General features: G+C 35.4%; 1 protein-coding gene across 1 annotated transcript in view; it reads left to right on the top strand.

The window, feature by feature from the left end:
- The first annotated feature begins 5,674 nt into the window (after positions 1-5,674).
- Positions 5,675-19,861, top strand: part of PP2D1 (protein phosphatase 2C like domain containing 1) — a 49,615-nt gene continuing 35,428 nt past the window's right edge. Inside the window, exons 1-3 of the mRNA XM_037825380.1 lie at positions 5,675-5,678; positions 5,832-6,021; positions 9,944-11,010. Coding sequence (XP_037681308.1) covers positions 5,675-5,678; positions 5,832-6,021; positions 9,944-11,010 — 1,261 coding nt within the window. The remainder of the gene's footprint in view (positions 5,679-5,831; positions 6,022-9,943; positions 11,011-19,861) is intronic.

The following is a 19,861-nucleotide window of genomic DNA, read 5'->3' as shown; positions in this document are numbered from 1 at the left end:
ATGAGTCATTGCTTTCATTCATGTTTTCTTTTATGTTCTTGGGAAACTTTTATAGTTTTCATCACACATATAAAACCTCATTCATACTTTGTTTATTCCTAGTCAAATTGTTTTCTTGTTGTTATATCTAATGGAATCTTTTTTCTTTTGTATTTTACGAGTTGTTTTGTTTTTTGTACATTAATTACATAACCATCCACCTGTCCAAGTTATCTTATTCCATTCCCATATGGTTAGGCAAACCATTTTATGGACACATGATATTCTAAAGAATAAAAAAGGCTTCAGACTCTTAAGTAACTGCACACTATGCTTCCTACCTATACTTTCTTTCAAATTGCTTTTCAGACATGTGTAAGTGTGTGTGTCTGCAAGCATCTTTTTACTTTTGTGTGTGTGGAGTTGGTGGATGTTATGGAGCCATGGCAGTGAGGAGGGCCAGAATTGAGCAGAAAGAAATAGACAGATGAAAAGGAATCAGGTGAAATGAATTTAGTGGAAATATCTGTAAAAAGATGTTGTGGAATGTGGGGTCACTAAATATTAGCCATAATGATAATAATTATGTGCTCAGTGCTTGATAGACATTTCTCATTTTCACACCAACCTAGCAAAATTACTGTTATTATCTCTATTTCACATCTGACAAAACTGTGGCCCAAACTGGTTGAATAACTTGCCTAAGAGCAACCAGCTAGTCAGTGGCAAGCTGGGGTCCGAACCCATGCTCTCAGACACCAAGCTCTTTCTCCTTCTACTTTGTCCTCCAAGGCAGGTGGAGTGGCAGCTCCACCCCTTCCAAGTGTTTGTGCATCAGCCATGCTCTCCCCAAATACTGGGGTGAAAGCTGCCCCCTCTGCAAGCATAGGGATGGTAGCAGGCTCTACACAAATGCTGGAACACAGGCCCTGCCATCCTGGAGCATTGCAGTGGCAGCACTCTCCCTAAACAATGGGATGGAAGCTCTGCCCTCTCCAAGCATGGGGCAGATGAGCTGCCCCCTCCAAACACAGAGCCAGACCTGCCCTTTCCACACAGTGGTGGGCTCATTCTCTTGGCCTGAAAAGATGTCTTTGGTCCATCTTTTTTGGTAAGCTTCTATGGTTCTGCCTTTTAAGTCATTCTACTTTTCATCCTTCTGCCCCATTTAGTCCAGGCTTGCAGTGGTTCTGCTTCTTGGCTCTGTGTGTAGTTGAGCTCTGGTATAAAACTAACTAGATGCAAGCTTAAGGAACAGATGCCTCAGAGTCTAAATTCCAGGGATACCATACTAAAATATCAAAATGTTCAGGTTTCAACAAAAGATTACAAAGCCTACAAGACACAGGAAGTGATGGCCCAGGTAGAGGAGAAGATTAAACATTAGAAAGCATCAGTGAGGAGGTTCATACTTGGGACATTCCAGACAAAGACTTTTTAAAAAAATGGTCCTAAATATGCTCAAAGGGCTAAGAAAAAACATGGAAAAAGGACAAAATGAAATAATAAAAACAACAGATGAACACAAAAAGAATACCTTAGAGAGTTGGCAATTAGGAAAAGGAATCAAACATAGCTGGAGAACAGAGTAAAAATTCCCTAAGAAAATAAAAATTCTCTAAAGGGGTTCAACTTCAGAGTGAAACTGACAGAAAAAATAAGAATCAGAGAATTTGAAGATATGACAATTGAAGTCATCCAGTCTGAGGAGCAGAAGGAAGAAAAATGAAGAAAAGTGAACAAAGCCTAAGGAGCCTAAGGGAGACCATGAAGCATACCAATATATGCATTGTGGGGGTCCCAGAAGGAGAAGAGAGAAAGGGGTGGAGAGAATATTCAAAAAAATAAGGCTAAAAACCCCAAATTTAATGAAAGTCATGAATATACATATCAAGGATACTCAACAAACTCCAAAATGGATAAACCTAAATAGAGCCACACTATGGCAAACTATAATCAAACTGTCAAATGCCAAAGAAAAGGAAAGAATTCTGAAAGCCACAGGAGAGAAGCAACATGTCACATACAAGGGCACCTCAGTAAGATTAAGTGCCAATTTCTCATCAGAAACCAGGGGGGCAAGAAGGCAGTGGGGGGACATATTTGCAGTGCTGAAAGCAAAACCTGCCAACCAAGAATTCTGTATCTGGTAAAACTGTCTTTCAAAAATGAGGGAGAGATTAAGGTATTCCCAGATAAACAAAAGCTGATGGACTTCATCAACACTAGATAGACTGGCCCTACAAGAAATGCTAAAGGGAGTTCTGCAGGTTAAAAGGAAAGAACACTAGACATTTGACTGAAGCAACAAAAAGAAATAAAGGTCTCCAGTAAAGATAATGACATGGGTAAATATAAATACCAATATTACTGTATTTTTTATTTGTAGCTACACCTTTTCTTCCTAGAGGATCTAAAAGGCAAATGCATAAAATGTAATGATAAATCAATGGTTTTGAATTCATAATGTATAAATGTAATTTGTAACAAGAATCATATAAAAGTGGGGTAACAGAGAGGTATAGGAATATAGTTTACACATAGTATTGAAGTTGTTAAGTTGGTATCAAAAGAAATGAGTTTGTTATAGATTTAAGAGTTAAACCTAAGCCTCCTGGTAACTACAAAGAAAATATCAGAGACGATGAGAACTCATAGAGACAGGAAGTAAATTACCAGGGATGGGAGGCAGGGGCAATGGGGAGTTGTGCAAAATGAGTACAGGGTTTCTGTTTGGGGTGAAGGGAAAGTTATAACAATGGATGGTGATGAGGTTTTTGCAACACTGTGAATGTGATTAATCCCATGGAATGTTATGCTTGGGAGGGGATCGAATGGGAAGGTTGATGTCGTACATATGTTTTCACAGTTAAAGAGAGAAGAAAGAGAAATCAAAGAGATAATGTCAATTAAATGCAATTCATGATACAGGATAGAATCTTAGAATGGAAGAGGAAAGGCTCAAAAGGACATTGCTGGGACATAAGAAAAAAATTGGAATATGAAATGTAAGATTTATATCAACGTTAAATTTCTTGAACTTGGTAACTTCACTTAAGATGGTCACATAAGTGAATATCCTTGTTCCTAAGAATTGTACTGGAAGTATTATGTGTTCAAGTTGTATGATGTGCAACCTGCTCTCAAATGCTCAGAAAATAGATATTATGGATAGATAGATGATAGATAGATAGATAGATAGATACATAGATAGATAGATAGATAAATAGATAGATAATGTTGCTGCAAGGGTAGCAAAATGTTAATACTGGTGCATCTGTGTGTTTGGCAGGGGAGGGGGATTGTTGGATTTCTCCGTATGGGGTTTTTATTATTTTTGCAACTGCTCTGTAAGTTTGAAATTGTTTCAAAATAGAACATTAAAAAATAAAACAATGAGGTATGTTGATAATTACTGAGTTGAAACATTTCCAATCCATCCTGGGAAGTGAAAGAAAACAGTTGCAGAATATTATAATTTCTCTAAAATAGAGAAAACAAGACCTGATGGAGTCTACAACGTTTTACTATATAAAAGAACATGAATCCAAATGTTTAAAATTAGTGCATTTGACTGTATGTAAATTAGACCTATTTTTTAGTGGCTTGTGTCTATATTTTCACATATATTTGAAAATACATAGAAACCAGTCTGGAAAAAATACACACCCAACTTTTGGCAGTGGTTACCTTGGGGGAAGAGAGACCTACTTTCTCTCTACATACTTCTGCAATGTTTCAATATTTTTAAAAGAAGAATGCATTAATTAGGTATCTACTAAATAAATAAAAATAAATAAAATGTACTTTTATTTATTTAAGTATAATACATAACATAAATAAATCAACCAATTAATAGACAAAATTAACAGACAACAAATGCACCTTGGAAGAAAAACAGCTGCTGAGAATCCATGTAGAGAAATACCCATCTTCAATATTGAGAAGCATTTCAGGACTATGTTTTCTCTGTATTTGCCTCTCTGGGGAGAAGCTGGCATTAAGCCAGCAGTAAACTTCTGTAAAGGATCTTCCTACTCCCTGATATCCCCCATCTAGCCTGAGGGCTGCATGTGGAGATGAGATATGAACACTGTAGCCACCCTGCAAGATGCCTGACCTCGCCCCAGGCAACTGGCGCCAAAAAAAGAGACTCAGCACTTGGTTTAAGGAGCCCCTCACTCCTTCCCACATTTAAGATGTTATGGGAATGAGGCAGCTGCTGGAAAGGATCTGCAGAACCTAAATACATGGCATAATTGAAGCAATGTGTAAGAAGAAATGCAGATCAAAACAATCAAATACCATTTCCTACCAAACTGGCAAAGATTTGTTCAATGGCTTTATACAACATTGGCATGGGATGAAGGGGAAATGATGATAGATGAGGCTAGAGAAGTTACCAGAAGCAAAAAGAAGCAGAGTTTTGTCAAACACATTAGAGTTTAGCCCAAGAACAAGGGGAAGCCAGTAAAGGCCTCTAAGCAAGGGGATCCCCTCTGGCTGCTCTAAGGATAATGCATTGAGAAAGAACAAGACTAGAAGTGGGTGGACCAGTTAGAAGGCTATTGCCAAAACCCGAGACAAACATTTTGGTACCCTGGAACAGTGTGGTAGCAATGGAGATGGAGGGAAGCAGTGGATGATAGAGGGATATTAAGAGACAAATCTGCCATATATCCTAAAAGGGAAGACAGGGTGGCAGTGGTGCCTGTATCAGCCAGGGTTCAACTGGCAAAGCAGAACCCTAGGAGATATGGAGTAAAGGATTTATTATTAGACCTCATACAATCTGTGCAAGGAGCTGGACAATGAAAGTCTGGGAAGAGGAACTAGAAGATCAGAGAAGTCACCAACCAATCAGTCTGATAACCCTCAAGTATGACCACAAAGAACAGGCTGATAGAGAAGTCTAGAAGCAGCAGTTGCCTTTGTGGGCCCACAGGCAGATGTCTGGGGATCTATCTGGAGCTGCTGTTGGTCAGCAGGGTCAGCAGTCTGGAGAAAGAGCTGTAGGCAGAGTAGAAGAGAACAAGAAACTGGAACGTGCCAGGCACCTCAACATCTGTGAGACATCTCATCGAACCATGATGACATGCAGGACATAGCGGCTGCTATGTCACTCCTATTGCCTCTCAAATCTTGTGCAAGTTCTTTTCTTGGACACCTCTAACGTGGAAACGTACAGGGAAGGGGTTCCAGGAAACAGATTCTAGCCTAACGAAGTTGATAGTAGGAGAAGACGACTCTGGGTGACTGTGATACATCCCCATGGAGATGTCCCATAGGCAGCTGGCCTTATCCAAACTTCTTCACCTGGCAGGCAAGCTGCTCTAGGACGCCTGTTCTAACCCAGCCTGGGGTGAGGAAGTGGCGTGTAGCTGTAGAACAAGGACTTAGGAATTGAAGATACTGTCTAGGAGTGAAGGAAAGTCAAGAATCAAAAAGACAGTCCAAATAAAGTCGATAATTTTCAGACAATTACTTGAGAGAGAAAGACGGTGTGGGTGGGTCCACAATGCAGGTAGGAGGGGGTGTCCTAGAGAGGTTGCTTGAGGTACTCTACCCCTGGATGGGGAGGCAACCTGTCTGTATGGTAAAGAAATAGCCTCCTGGAGTTTCTATTTTGAAAGTGCCACAGGTTATCAGGAAAAAAACTGAGGGTCACTCCTTTTATTTTTTAATCCTGTCGGACATGGGTAAGAATTTCTAATGAATAATCCTTCTTTCAGAAAGTCCAAAGGCAGAAGTATTACTTAATACAACCTGTTACCTATTACTTCACAGTCCTTCAGAGTCATAAAGTGGGCTTTGACTGAGGTTCTAGTTGATGTGGTAAACATTCCACACAGGGAGCTCTACCTTCAAATCAGCGGGCAGCCACCACTGCCATCACCACCCTCCGCCTCGCACCTCCACCACTGCCATCATAGCCAGCTCCCAAGCTGAAGGAGCAGAGGCTGGGGAGATGGAGAAAGAGGAAGGCAAAGAGGGTGGCAGAGAACAATCCGAGGGGAGTATGGAATTTAATACAACTTTAAAGTAAGCGTCCTTGGTTTTTGTTGGATCACAAGAGTAGTCAGTGAACAATTATATCTACTCTTTTCTTTTTCCTCCACCTCTTTAGTAATCAAGTGAAATCTTGATTTCCTGTTGGACTAGGTACATTGAAGAGTCATATATCCTTCCAACTTTCTGATACAAAAGACGGCCTCCATCCCTTTGCATGTTTTGGTATATTTTTCATGATAGCATTTATCTCTATGTTTACTTGTTTTCTTTGTTTTTTGTCTGTCTCTTTCATACAAATATAAGCTGTATCTGGGACTATGTCTGTTTGGTTGACTGCAAATAAAATAGTGCCTGGCACATAGCAGACACTCAATCAAGTATTTGTTCATGAATGAATAAACAGAAGAATGGCACACTGCATTCTAAGAATAGCTGCATGTGTGGGAGAGATTATGGCTCTCCCCTACATATAGAAAAATGAAACTTCTGATATAAGGAATAAACTCCAGGTCAAATCATAGTATTATGGTTTATATATTGCCCCAACAGTCCACCAAGCATCTTTTATCTGAAAACTGTGGGGGGAAAAACCCACAAAATATCTGATATATATTTTGGCCAGAGAATTTTAAAAGTTTTGACAGTATCCAGTTTTTCCCCTACTTCTCTGCTTGCCCTCAATTTTCTCTTCTGACTATTCTTCCCCTTTCTGCCTCCGAACTAGTCATTCCCATAAGATTTGCCTTGGACCTCTTGCTGATTTCTCTCAACAGTAAATTTTTCTAGGTCAGCTCCTCAGGTCTTACAGTGTCATTCCCAGCTGGATGAAGGGGTAGGTTCAACCCTGGTTGGACTTCATCCTGGGCTCCTTCCGACCTGTCTAACCCTTTCGTTAATGACTTGCGTGAGCATATGGATGGCACTGTGAACTCCTCCCTGGTAGCTTCAAGGACAGTTTCAAGGGCAGGATGCAAGCCTTACCCATCTGTTCAGCTTCCACATCTTTCACAGTAGCTGGCGCATTGTAGGTATGAAGTGAATCTATGCTGATCAAATTTGTTGATGTGACTGAAGTATTTATGAGTAAAATTAATATGATTCTGGGGTTTATTTTTAAATACTCTAGCAAAAATTAAATAATTTAAAATTAGGTGGGTAGGGGTACAGGTGAAACCAGAGGGTGGAAGTGTTGATAATTTGGGTCTCATAGATGTTACTAGAATAATTTTTTTTAAAAAAATAACATATAAAGCCAAAAATATGTTAATAATTTTTGAAGCTGATGATGGGTACATGGAGGCTCGTTAGACTCGTCTTACATTTTTTGTGTAATTTTGAAATTCTCCATTAAAAAAAAAAATGTGTTGGTGATGCAAAGCCAGGAGGGCTTGCTAATATGCTGATATGCCTGGATTCAGAAAGACTGAGATCCTGACAACAAAAAACTGAAATTAACAAGATGAAAGTTTGCACAAGAGACCTAGCTTCCCAGAACAGTGCAAATTAAGAGTTTAGAAAAAAATCCAATCCAACTTCTTTCTCTTTCTCTTAGTTTCTGAAAACCTTTTGTTGACTACTAATTCAATTTGCATCCACAGATTTACATTATCTTCCAAAGTGTAATACAATCTTAGCATTAAAAGTAGAGTATACAGTTTAATCCAATTTTTATGTGATGATTCCTTATACATGTAATAAACATTGTAAACAGTGATTAGAACTCCTTGACTTGTGGGATTATGAATCATTCCTATATACTTTTCTCTTTTTATTATTTGGCTTACTTTCAAGCATCTCTATAACGATTAGAGAGCTTAATATCTCTATAATGATAGGCATTAAATGTGTTTTTACAAATATGTACAAAGTAGAAAATCTAGAATAAAGGAAACAATTCAGTTGTACTCTGTGCTGGGCTGATCACATCTGGATTATGCTGCACAGTTCTAACACCAAATGTACTGCTTATTAGTTATGTAATGTTGAAAAAATTGTTTACTCTTCCTGGATTGAGTCTTCAGCTTTTAAATGGAGATTCATGACTGTCATCTCACATAAACACTTTATTTCCTTGGAATACAGTCTCCTAAATAGTTTTTTTTTAAAATAGTATGACAAAATCCATACAGCTTTGAACATGTTTTTCCATTTATTAATATACTGTAGTGTTAAGCGAAAAAATAAATGTGCAGAACTGCATGTAATACATAGCGTTTAAAAGGAGGGGTGCTACATACACCTACACATACACACAGTCACCCACACAAAATAACTCAAAGAATAGACAAGAAAACGGTATAATGTTTATACCCAGAGTGAGATGGGGGACTCAGAGGGAGGAGTAGGATGGAGACTTAAATTCATTTTATATCCTTTCATAATACTTGGGTGTTTTACCATATGCAGCTTTGCCTAATCTAAACAAATAAAATGATTTTTGCAATATCATTTGTAATGGCTGCATTATATTCCATTGTTTCATTTTATCAATTCCCGAATGTTGGGTATTGGTATTATTTTCAACATTTCAAACATCATAGTGATGAGCATTCTGTATGTACAACTTTAAATACATGAGATTACATTCTTTGACTGAATTCCTAGAAGTGGAATGGTTGAGTCAAAAAGCAAAGATGTTTTGAAGACTTTTGAAACTTACTGTCAATATGCTCCCCAACAAATTACTCCAATTTCATGTCCACTTGCAATGTCTGAGAGAGAGTATTTTTCCTCCCCCTACCCTAGCCACTATTGAGGATCATCTTTTCATGTGGGGTACCAGTTTGATAGGCAAATATTGTGTCATGTTGGTTCATTTACAGTTATTTAGTATTAGTAAGGTTGAATTTTTTTTCATTTATTTGTTGGCCAATTTTCTGTTAGGGTGTTCGACTTTTACTTAGTGAGTTGCAAAAACTACATATTAAGAATATTTAATTATAAACAGTGTTTATGTGTATGTTCATATTTCTTTTTTAATGCTGGTGTTGTTTGATGTGTAGATTTTTGTAAAATGTAGGATTCTTTCCTTCATATCATGTTCTCCTCTCCAAAGTTATATAAGTATTCAGTCACCTGTGGTTTTTTTTTTTCAAGTACTTTAATTACAGTTTTGAAATTGTTATGTTTAACCTAAGCCATCTGGAGTACAGATTGTAAAAGGAGTTTTATTTTTGCAAAGGAGCTAATCACATAAAGGTCCCAACACCTTTATTATAAACGTATTCATTTCTCACTGATTTAGCTTTTCATATTATATGAAAATGGTTAAAAATTTGGAGCTTCTTATGAGCTTTCTACTCTCTTCCTTGCTCTATTTCTGTGCATGTGTTTTATTGTTTTGATTAGTAGAGCTTTATAACATGTACTAATATTTGGGAGGAAAAGCCTACTCTAAAGATGAGTAATTTCTCATAAGTTCCAAAAGAATTTATGAAGTGGAAATTTGTGAATAAAATTTTAATGTAGGGCTGTGTAGCTGTATCCAATACAGTTGTGCATTTCAGGGAATTAAATACAAATAATTTTTAAAAGTATCAAAATACTTAGAACTTAACAGAACTTTGCTTATTTCTTTTAATTTTAATTCTATTGCCATGTGTAAGCTATATATAAAGCTTGCAAAAGTCCTTTAGTCTACTAGGCCTCAAGCATATGCCTCCACATGCCCGTAATAAAATATTCTGCTGTTATCTGTATTTGTACCTAGATGTCTAGTTTACTATGTGGAGATTTGGCCTAATTTCATTTAGGCATACACAGGTCAGTCATCAATTTGTTGAGTACTTACTATGTGTTTTGGGGGAAATCGTAGAAAGGTGAATCAGAATATCCAACTCTAGGAGTATATAAAATCATGTGGAGCCAAAGCAACTTGAATGATAAGGGCCTACTTGGAGAGATTTTCATTGCATCATTCCTGGTGTGTAAATATCTTTCATCCTGTTTGCAGAGTATTTTGGAAATCAAGAAAATGGAATATAAAACAATCAACAAAAGATTCATTTAGAGGAACACCATTTCTATGGAAGAGAAATTATTTTAGAAAGAAGAGGAAACAGTTGATAGACTCTGAAAACTATGATGACCTGCAGGACTTTGAGAAAATGATCACATTTCCCTGTTCCATATGCAAGTGTGAAATTGACCCACATAGTTTTTTCCTCCATAAAAAGCGACATGTAGCTTTGGCCACACTGGGTGTTAATTGGATGGGTGGAAAGATACCACAACGATCAACGATTATTGTTCAGAGACAGTTTTTAATTACTAAACTATTGTCATCTTTTGCATTCAATGAAAAAACCCTGCAGAGCATTAATAATGCTTTTGAGCTACTTTGGAAGAAACAAGTACCAGCATACTATAAGATTATTGATAACATTCATAGGAGTTCCATGTATTCTCAAAAAATAAGCCATGCATTAATTAAAGGAGTTGCCATTTGTGAAGACAGGAATTCTACATGGAGAGCTGAAATGGATGATAAATTCACTGTAGTGAATAATTTTGGCAATAAACCCAATGTGAGTTTTTTTGGTTTGTTTGATGGGCATTATGGTGCCTCAGCAGCAGACTTGGCATCAGTGGAACTCCCAGTTTTGCTTCTCCATCAACTTTCCAAATTTGATCCTTCCTACCAAATGACCCCTGAAGAACAAAAAATAATTGATACTTTTCAAACAGTGTTTAAGAAAGAATACACAATAATGGAAGACTTCTTCACTTCCAAAAGCAAAATGACAAAAGCTTTGCGCTTTGATTATGTGGGCATACACAAAGCCTTTGCAAAAGCATTTTGGAGAATGGACAGGCTTTTACGTCTTGGAAGAAAAGAAATGTCCAGAGTTCAATGGAGTGGCTGTTCTGCACTTGCTTGTATATTGGAAAACCACACTAAAAATTTCTATGATACTAAAAATCAGAGAAGAACCAGGGACCAAAATGGGTCGACAGAGAATTCCACTTCCAAGACAACGCGACAAATAATTTCTGGAGTATTGCATGTTGCTAACACTGGTGTGTATATCAAACAATGTCAAATAACACTTTAATAATTTTATTCTTGGCAGGAGACCCCCTTATGCTCCCCAAATTATTTAGTAACCTATTATTTAGTAATCTATCAATGCTTAGATATTGTCATGTTAAGCTGTTTTCATTTAGGCATTCCTCATTTTAAAAGAAACAAATACTTTAAAGAAAAAAAAAAAAGAACTTTCAAAAGAAAGAACCTGAGGTCATGATTTATGCTACGAAAGTGCTCTTGAAAGAAGGCATTTTAAATGACTTAGGTAACAAAAAATAACTTTTCACACATATTTATCACAAAAATATTCTCTATTTCACAAAATTGAAGACTAATTATCTCAAGGTAATTAGTTTTTCTTATTTGCAATTAGTAAAATTTCAGCATCATCACAACTCTGGAATTAAAAAAAAAATCCTCTTTATAATGAAACATGAATGCAGTGATGAAGCCATTGAATAAGTGTTAAATTTGTGCATATAGAAAAGTCACTTTCAAATTGACCCCGTTCAGAGTTTGGAACATTAGGTTCAGTTCTCTCTATATACATATATGCAATATAAATTACATACATAAGTATATATTTATATATTTGCAATATATATTATGTATAGATTGAAATATATACAAATTTACATGTATGTGAATATAAAGAGATTTATTGTAGGCAATTGGTGAGTCCAAATTGCATAGGACAGGCTGTAATTTGTAAACTCTGATGCAGGTGAGGTTGAATTCCCTAGGAAAAGTTGGCTGGCTGAAGTAGAGGCAGGAATTCTTTCTGACTTCTGAAATCCTCAATTCTGGCTTTAAGAACCTCCAACTGATCGGATTAAGAGGCTCCCATCCCTCAAAGCTGAAGGCAATCTCCTTTGTCAATTGTAGATGCAATCAGCCATAGATGCAATCAACTGACTACAGACATAAATCCATCTATGAATTAGTCTCACAGTAAAAATCAGGCCTTTGCTTGCTTAACCAAACAAGTGGATGACACAACCTAGACAGGTTGACACTTGAAATTAACCATTCCAACATAAGAAAATTTTGACTGTTACGGGAAACAGGGGCCCAATTTCATTTTTTTCCTTATATAGTTTCTTTAATCTTTGCACAGTTCATTGAAATGTCCATCCTTTCCACACTGATCTATAATAACATCTCTAATATGTCAAACATTATTTTGGTATGGGTCTATTTCTGGGCTCTCTAATCTGCTCCACTGATTTTGTCAATCCAGTATTAATACCACATTTTCTTATTTTTGATAATATTATAATAATTCTTGCTATCCTTTAAGGTAAGTCTCCCTACCTGTTATATCCATGAGTGTCTTTGGTTATCTCTTTACCCTTTGCTCTTCTATATAATCTTTATATTTAGCTTGTCAGTCTTCACCAAAAAAATCAGTTGGAATTTTTGTTGGAATTTAATTTCATCTATTGATCAATTTCAAGAGAGCTCCTTATTCTAACATCATGATAATTTACCACTAAACTCTTCAACATGAACCTCCTAATAATAAGGGTATTTTTCTACATAGCAATATCAACATAGCTAAGAAAATTATAGAATATCTTGCATTCTATATTTTCCTGATTACTTCAGAATCAGGAAATGTTAAATTATTTTCTATACTTTTACTTTCAAACTTTCTGTATCCTCATGTTTTAAGATTGGTTTTAATTTTGCATAGAGCTGATTTTTAAAAAAATCTAGTGTAAGTTTTTTTCTTTTAAATTAGCATTTAATCCTTTTTAAACATGTTATAACTGTTATATTTGTCTCTATTCTTGGCTTTCACTTTGTCCTGCCACTTTATTGTATCACATTGTCTTATTTCATATTTTCCCTCAGAGATTTACACTATTTATACTTTTATTGTGTACCACAGAAATAATATTCATTCCAACATTCATTCTTTCATTTTATTTAAACTTTTTATCACATCTTTATTAAGATATAATTCACACACTATAAAAATGCACCCTTTTAAAGAGTACAATCAGTAATTCAGTGATTTTTAGCATATTTACAGTTATACAACCAGAATCACTATCTAATTTTAGAATATTTTAATCACCCCACAAAGAAACACCATAAATGTTAGCAAACACACCCATTACCCATTACCCAGCCCCTGACAACCACTAATCTACCTTGTGTTTCTATGCACTTGCCTGTCCTGGACATTTCATATGAATGGAATCATAACATTTGGTCTTCCGGTATTTTTTTTTACTTAATGTGTTTTCAAGGTTCATCCATGTTGTAGCAAGCATCAGTACTTATTCCTTTTTTTTACTGAATAATATTCCATTGTGTAGATATATTTTGTTTATGCATTCCTCAATTGACAACATTTGAGTTGTTTCCACTTTTTGGCTGTTATGAACAATGCTTCTATAAACATTGTGTACAAGTTTTGTGTGGACATATGATTTTCAATATCTTGGGTATATGACTAATAGTGGAAATGCTGGGAAATATGGTAACTCTATTTTTAACCATTTGAGGAACTGTCAAACTATTTTCCAAGGGTGGTGGTACCATTTTAGAATCCTGCTGGCAGTGTATGAGGAGGGTTCCAATTTTTCCACATCCTCCCAATGTCTGTCTTTTTGAACATAGCCATCATAATGGGTGTGAAGTGGTATCTTGTTTTGGTTTTGATTTGCATTTCTCTAAGGAATAATGCCATTTATAATCTTTTCATGTGCTTATTATTGTTTATTTAACTTAGAGAAATATCCAGTCAGATCCTTTGCTCATTTATATATGTTCTGGATAAAAGTCCCTTATCAGAAACATGATAGACAATATTTTCTTCCATTATGCGGGTGGTCTTTCTCTTTCTTGATGATGTTCTTTAAAGCCAAAATATTTTAACTCTATGTTTTCTAATTTTTTGTATATGGTATGAGGAAGGGGTTCAGCTTCATTCTGTTGTATGTGATATCCAATTGTTCTAGTACCATTTGTTTAAAGGAAAACAACTATTATTTCCCAGTTGAATTGTCCAAGCATTCTTGTTGAAAATTAATTGACTAATACAAGGGTTTATATCTGGAATCTCATATCTATTCCACTGATCTATGTCTGTCATTATATCATCACCATGCTTTGTTGATTACTGTAGCTTTTGTAGTGGCCTTTGAAATTTTAAGTATAAGCCTCAAACATGGTTCTTAGTTTTCAAGGTTGTCTTGGCTGTTCTTTCTCTATTCTCTATTCTCAAGGGTCACTCACTTTTCCATGTGAATTTTTGGATCAGTTTGTCAGTTCTCAAAAAAATCTAGCTGATAATTTGATAGGGAATGTGCTGAACATATAATCCAATTTAGGGTATATTGCTACTGTAACATTATTAAGTTGTTCAAGTACATAGATGTCTTCCCATTTATTCAGGTCTTTACAAAATTTCTTTCAATGATATTCTGTAGTTATCAGTGTACACATCTTGTGTTTATTTTGTTAAATTTATTCTTAAGCATCTTTTTCTTTTTGAAGTTATTTTAAATGGAATTGTTTTCTTAATTTCATTTTTGAATTGTTAATTGCCAGTGTATACATTGATACAATTGATTTTTGTATATTGATTTTGTAGCTTGAAAACTTGCTGACCTCAATTATTAGTCCTAATAGTTTTTTGTGGATTCCTTAGGATTTTCTATTTTCAAGATCATGTAATATGCAAATAGACAGTTTTATTCTTCCTTTTACAAATTAGATGCCCTTTATTTTTTTATTGCCTAATTGTCTGGTTAAAATTTATGGTATGATGTTTAATGGAAGTGGCGATCATGGACATTTTTGTATTATTCCTGACATTACAGGGAAATACTCAATATTTGACCAGTAAGTATGACGTTAGCTGTGTTGTTCTAGTAGATGTCCTTTTTTTTCTTTTTAATGCAATTTTATTGAGAAGTATTCACACATCATATAATCTATCCAAAGTATACAAACAGTGGCTCACAGTATAATGGCATAGCTGTGCATTCATCACTGAGATCAATTTTACAACATTTTCATTACTCCAAAAAAAAAAAGAAATAAAAAAGAAAATCCGAAACATCTCATATCCTTATCCGATCCCTCACTCCCCATTATAGACCCCTGGTATTGGTGTGGCACATTTGTTACTCTTGATGAAAGAATGTTAAGATATTACTGTTAACTCCAGTTCATAGTTTGCAATAGGTTTGCATAGTGCATAATTTCCCATATACCACTCTATTATTAACTTCTTACAATAATGTTGTATATTTGTCCTAGCTCATGAAAGAATTTTTTTATATTTGTGCAGTTAATCACAGTCTATGGAATGATTCACATCCTCTTGCAAGTGATGGGGACAGAGGCCGGCTTCATTAAGAAGCTGGGGGTGGGAGTGGGGTGGGGAGAACATTTGGACATTTAACAACATGGAGACCAGTCAAGAGAATCCCCTTATTCCTGTTTTGCATATGAGGAACCCCAGAGCAGCCAGTTGAAGTTCTCTAGTATAATAAATCATGGAAAGTGTCTTATGAAGACTCTTCATAAGTGTTAGTAGGGATCATACCATCTTATTTTGGTTGCAGTTTCTTTTCTTTTTTTTTTTTTTTTAATGTTTAGGCAATCTTTTCCACCTCAAGATTCACTGTGTTATACATGTTTTAACCTCCAGCTTTCCTTCTGGTGACATACATGACTCTAAACAACCCCTTTCCACCACATTCACCCACAATTCAGCACTGTTATTTATTCTCATAATAATGTGCTACTGTCACCTCTATCCATCTCCAAGCATGTAAGTTCAACCTCATTAAAAATTTTGTACGTATTAGGCAATCACTCCCCATTCTCTAGCCTCCTTCTATCTCCTGGTAACCTATATTCTAGATTTTATGTCTATGAGTTTACATATTATAATGAGTTCATATTACTGAGATCATATAATATTTGTCCTTTTGTGTCTGACATTTCACTCAACATGTCCTCAAGGTGCATTCATGTTGTCATGTGCTTCAGGACTTCATTCCTTCTTAGCGCTGAGTAATATTCCATCGTATATGTATACCACATTTTGTTTATCCATTCCTCTGTTGATGGACATAATTGATGGACACATCTTTTGGCAATTGTGAACAATGCTGTTATGAACATCAGTGTGCAAGTGTCTGTTCCCGTCCCTGCTTTCAGATCTTTGGGGTATATACTGAGTAGCGGGATCGCCAGGTCATAAGGCAACTCTATACTTAGCTTCCTGAGGAGCCACCAATCCTCCACAGCTGCACCATTTTACATTCCCACCAGCAGTGAATAAGTGTTCCTATTTCTCCACATGTAGACGTCCTTTTATAGATCAAAGATATTCCCTTGTGTTTCTAGTTTGTTGAATTTTTATTATGAAAGGGTGTTAGATTTTGTCAAATGTGCCTCTGCATCTATTGAGATGACTATGTGGATTTTTTTCTTTCTTTTGTTAATTTAGTGCTTTATGGATGATTGATTACAACAACCTTGCCTCCCTGATATAAATCCCACTAGTTCATGATGTTTACTCCTTATTATATGTGGCTGGACTTGATTTGCTAGTATTTTTATTGAGGATTGGCATTTATTTTCAAAAGAGATATTGTTGTATAGTTTTCTTGTGATGTCTTTGTCTGGTTTTGGTGTCAGTGTTAATACTGGCCTCAGTAAATGAGGTGGGGAGTGTTCCCTCTTCTTCTATTTGTGGAAGATTTTGTAAAGACTTGGTAGGAATTCTTCTTTAAGGTTTGGTAGAATTCACCAGTGAAGTCATGTGGGTCTAGAGTTTTCTTTGTGGGCAGTTTTCTTTATATTTATTATCAATTCAATTTATTTACTTGTTAAAGTTCTGTTCAGAGTTTCTATTTCTATGTCAGTAGTTTATGCATTCTAGGAATTTCTTATTTTATCTAGGTTACCTAATTTTTTGTCATTTAATTTTTTCATAGCGTTAGTTTACAATTCTTTTTCTTTCTGTAGCATTGATAGCTATGCTCCCTTTTTTATTCTTGATTTTAATAAATTAAGTCTTCTCTCTTTTTTCTTTGTTAGTCTAGCTAAAGTCTTGTCAATTTTGTAGACATTTTTAAAGAAAGAGTTTGTTTTTCCCTACTTTTTAATTTGATCTTTTTCATTTATTTCTACTCATATCCTTCTTTTTCTTTTCTTCTGTTTGCTTTGGGTTTAGTTTGCTCTTCTTTTTCTAGGTTCTCGTGGTAGCAAGTTGGATTATTATTCATCATCTTTTTTCTTTTTTACAATAGGAACTTACAAGCACAAATTTCTCTCTAAGCACTTCTTCAGCTGCAATCCCATAAGACTAGATATGTTGTTTTCATTTTTATTCATTTCAAAATATTTTCTAATTTCCCTTTTGATTTTTTTCTTTGACCCATTGAGTATTTAAGTTTAATTTTCTCATTTTCATGAATTTCCCAAATATCTTTCTGTTATTGATTTCCGATTTCATTCCATTGTGATCAGAGAACATACTTTGTATGATTTCAATCATTTTTTATTTATCAAGGCTTGTTTTATAGCATAATATATGGTCTATTCTTGAGAAATATATATTCAAAATAATATATATTTTGCTGTTTTTGTGTGTGCGTGGAGTGTTCTATGGGTGTCTGTTAGGTCTAGCTGTTTTATAGTGCTCCTCAAGTTTCATATTTCCCTGTTGATCTTCTGCCTGGTAGTTCTATCCGTTATTGAATGTGAGATACTGAAGTCTCCAACTGTTATTGTTGAATTGTATATTTCTATCTTCAGTTCTGTCAATTTTTACTTCAGGAATTTTTGGACTCTCTTGTCAGGTGCAAAAATGCTTATAATTGTTATATCTTCTTGATGGCTTGACTGATTTTTTGTTATAAAATATTCTTCTTGGTGTTTAGTAACAATTTCTGTGTTAAAGTTTCATAATATAGCCCTTCTAGCACTCTTTTTTAAATACATTTTTTATTGTTAAATTGAACATATATACTTAACAGTGATAACTTTCAAAGTATGATTTCACAAGTAGAGAGCAAATTTCAAAGAATGTTATGGGTTGCAGTTCCACAGTTTGTTATTTCCTTATTGTGAAATGTAAGATATATACAGAAAGGTGATAACTTTCAAAGTACAATTTAACAAGTAGCTATAGAGCAAATTTCAAAGAATGTTATGGGTTAACAGCTCCACCATTTCAGTTATTTCCTTCTAACTATTCTAATACCCTAGCATCTAAAAAAAGGATATTTATATAAAGATTTAGTATTTGTAATCCTTTGTTAAATCCTATCTTGTCTGTTGTTACTGTTCCCTCTTCTTTAATCACTTTCTGGATCTTCAGGGTTGTCTAGGCAGTGACCACCCTAACTTGTACATATTGAAAAGGGGTGTCGACATTATGGGGAAAGAGGTTGCATCTGGTTGTTGTGCTTAAAGAGGCTGTTGCCTCTGGGTTTTAGGACTTGTCTGGGATGGGAATACTCTGGTGGATTTAAGTTTCTAAGAGATAAACTTACTGAGTGAAATTTTATAGAATCTCAGATAGGGACCCAGGTATTTCAGGACTACTGTTAGTTAGGGCTTGGCATACTGTGGCCATTTGGGCTATCTAACTGGAGCTTGCAAGTGAGTAACCTCCAGGATAGCCTCTCAACTCTATTTGAAATCTCTTAGCCACTGTAACCTTATTTTGTTACCTGTCTTTTCCCCCTTTTGGTCAAGGAGGCAATTTCAATCCCTCGATGCCATGGCAGGGCTCATTCCTGGGAGTCATGTCCCACATCGCTAGTGACCTTCTAACACTCTTTTGCTTAGTGTTTTCATAGTATGTTTTTCCATCCTTTTACTTTCGACTTACTTGTGTCTTAGAATCTAATATATCTCTTGTAGACATCTTTTAGTTGGATCATGTTTCTCTTTGTTTCCTGGGGCTGCTGTAACAAATTGCCATAATTTCAGTGGCCTAAAACAACTAAATATTATTCTCTGACAGTTCTGAAGGCCAGAATTATGAAATCACTGAAATAGAGGTGTTGGCAAGATCATATTCCCTCTGGCGGATCTAGTGGGCAATTTGTTCCCTGCATCTTTAAGTTTCTGGTGATTGCAGGAATTCCTTGCTTGTAGCTGCATCACCTCAATCTCAGCCTCCATGGTTGACACTGCCTCTCCTCTTCTGTGTCTATAGCCAAATATCGTTCTGCCTCCCTCATAAAAGGATATTTGCAATTGCATTTAGGCCCCTCATGCACAATCCAGCATATTTCACAATCTCAGGGCCCTTAATTTACTTACATTTGCAGTCTTTTCTATATAAAGCTCATTTACAGTTTCTGGAAATTAGCTCCTAGTATTGGGGGATGAGAGGGCATTATTTAGCCTACTACATTTTTGTAATCCATTCTGCTTATCTCTGCCTTTTTAATTTGAATATTTAATCCATTTACATTAATATAATTATTTATAGGGCAGGATTTATGTCAGCCATTTTGCTATTTATTTACTAAATATCTTATGTCTTTTTTGTTTCTCTTTTCCTCTATTATGCTCTTTATTGTACTAAACAATTTCTGGTATACCATTTTAATTCCCTTGTTTCTTTTGATGTATATATATATATTTATACTTTATATTTATATTTATATATTTTTTATTGAGATTGTTCACATACCATACAACTATGCAAAGATCCAAAATGTACAATCAGTTGCCCATGATACTATCATACAGCTGTGCATCCATCACCACAATTAATTTTTTTTCAATTTTTAGAATATTTTCATTACTCCAGAAAAGAAATAAAGACAAAAAAAGGAAACTCAGATC

This window comes from Choloepus didactylus, chromosome 1, assembly GCF_015220235.1.
Source record: "Choloepus didactylus isolate mChoDid1 chromosome 1, mChoDid1.pri, whole genome shotgun sequence".
Taxonomy (NCBI): Eukaryota; Metazoa; Chordata; class Mammalia; order Pilosa; family Megalonychidae; genus Choloepus; species Choloepus didactylus.
Note: the sequence above shows the minus strand (reverse complement) of the source record. Positions and strands in the feature narration are given on the sequence as shown.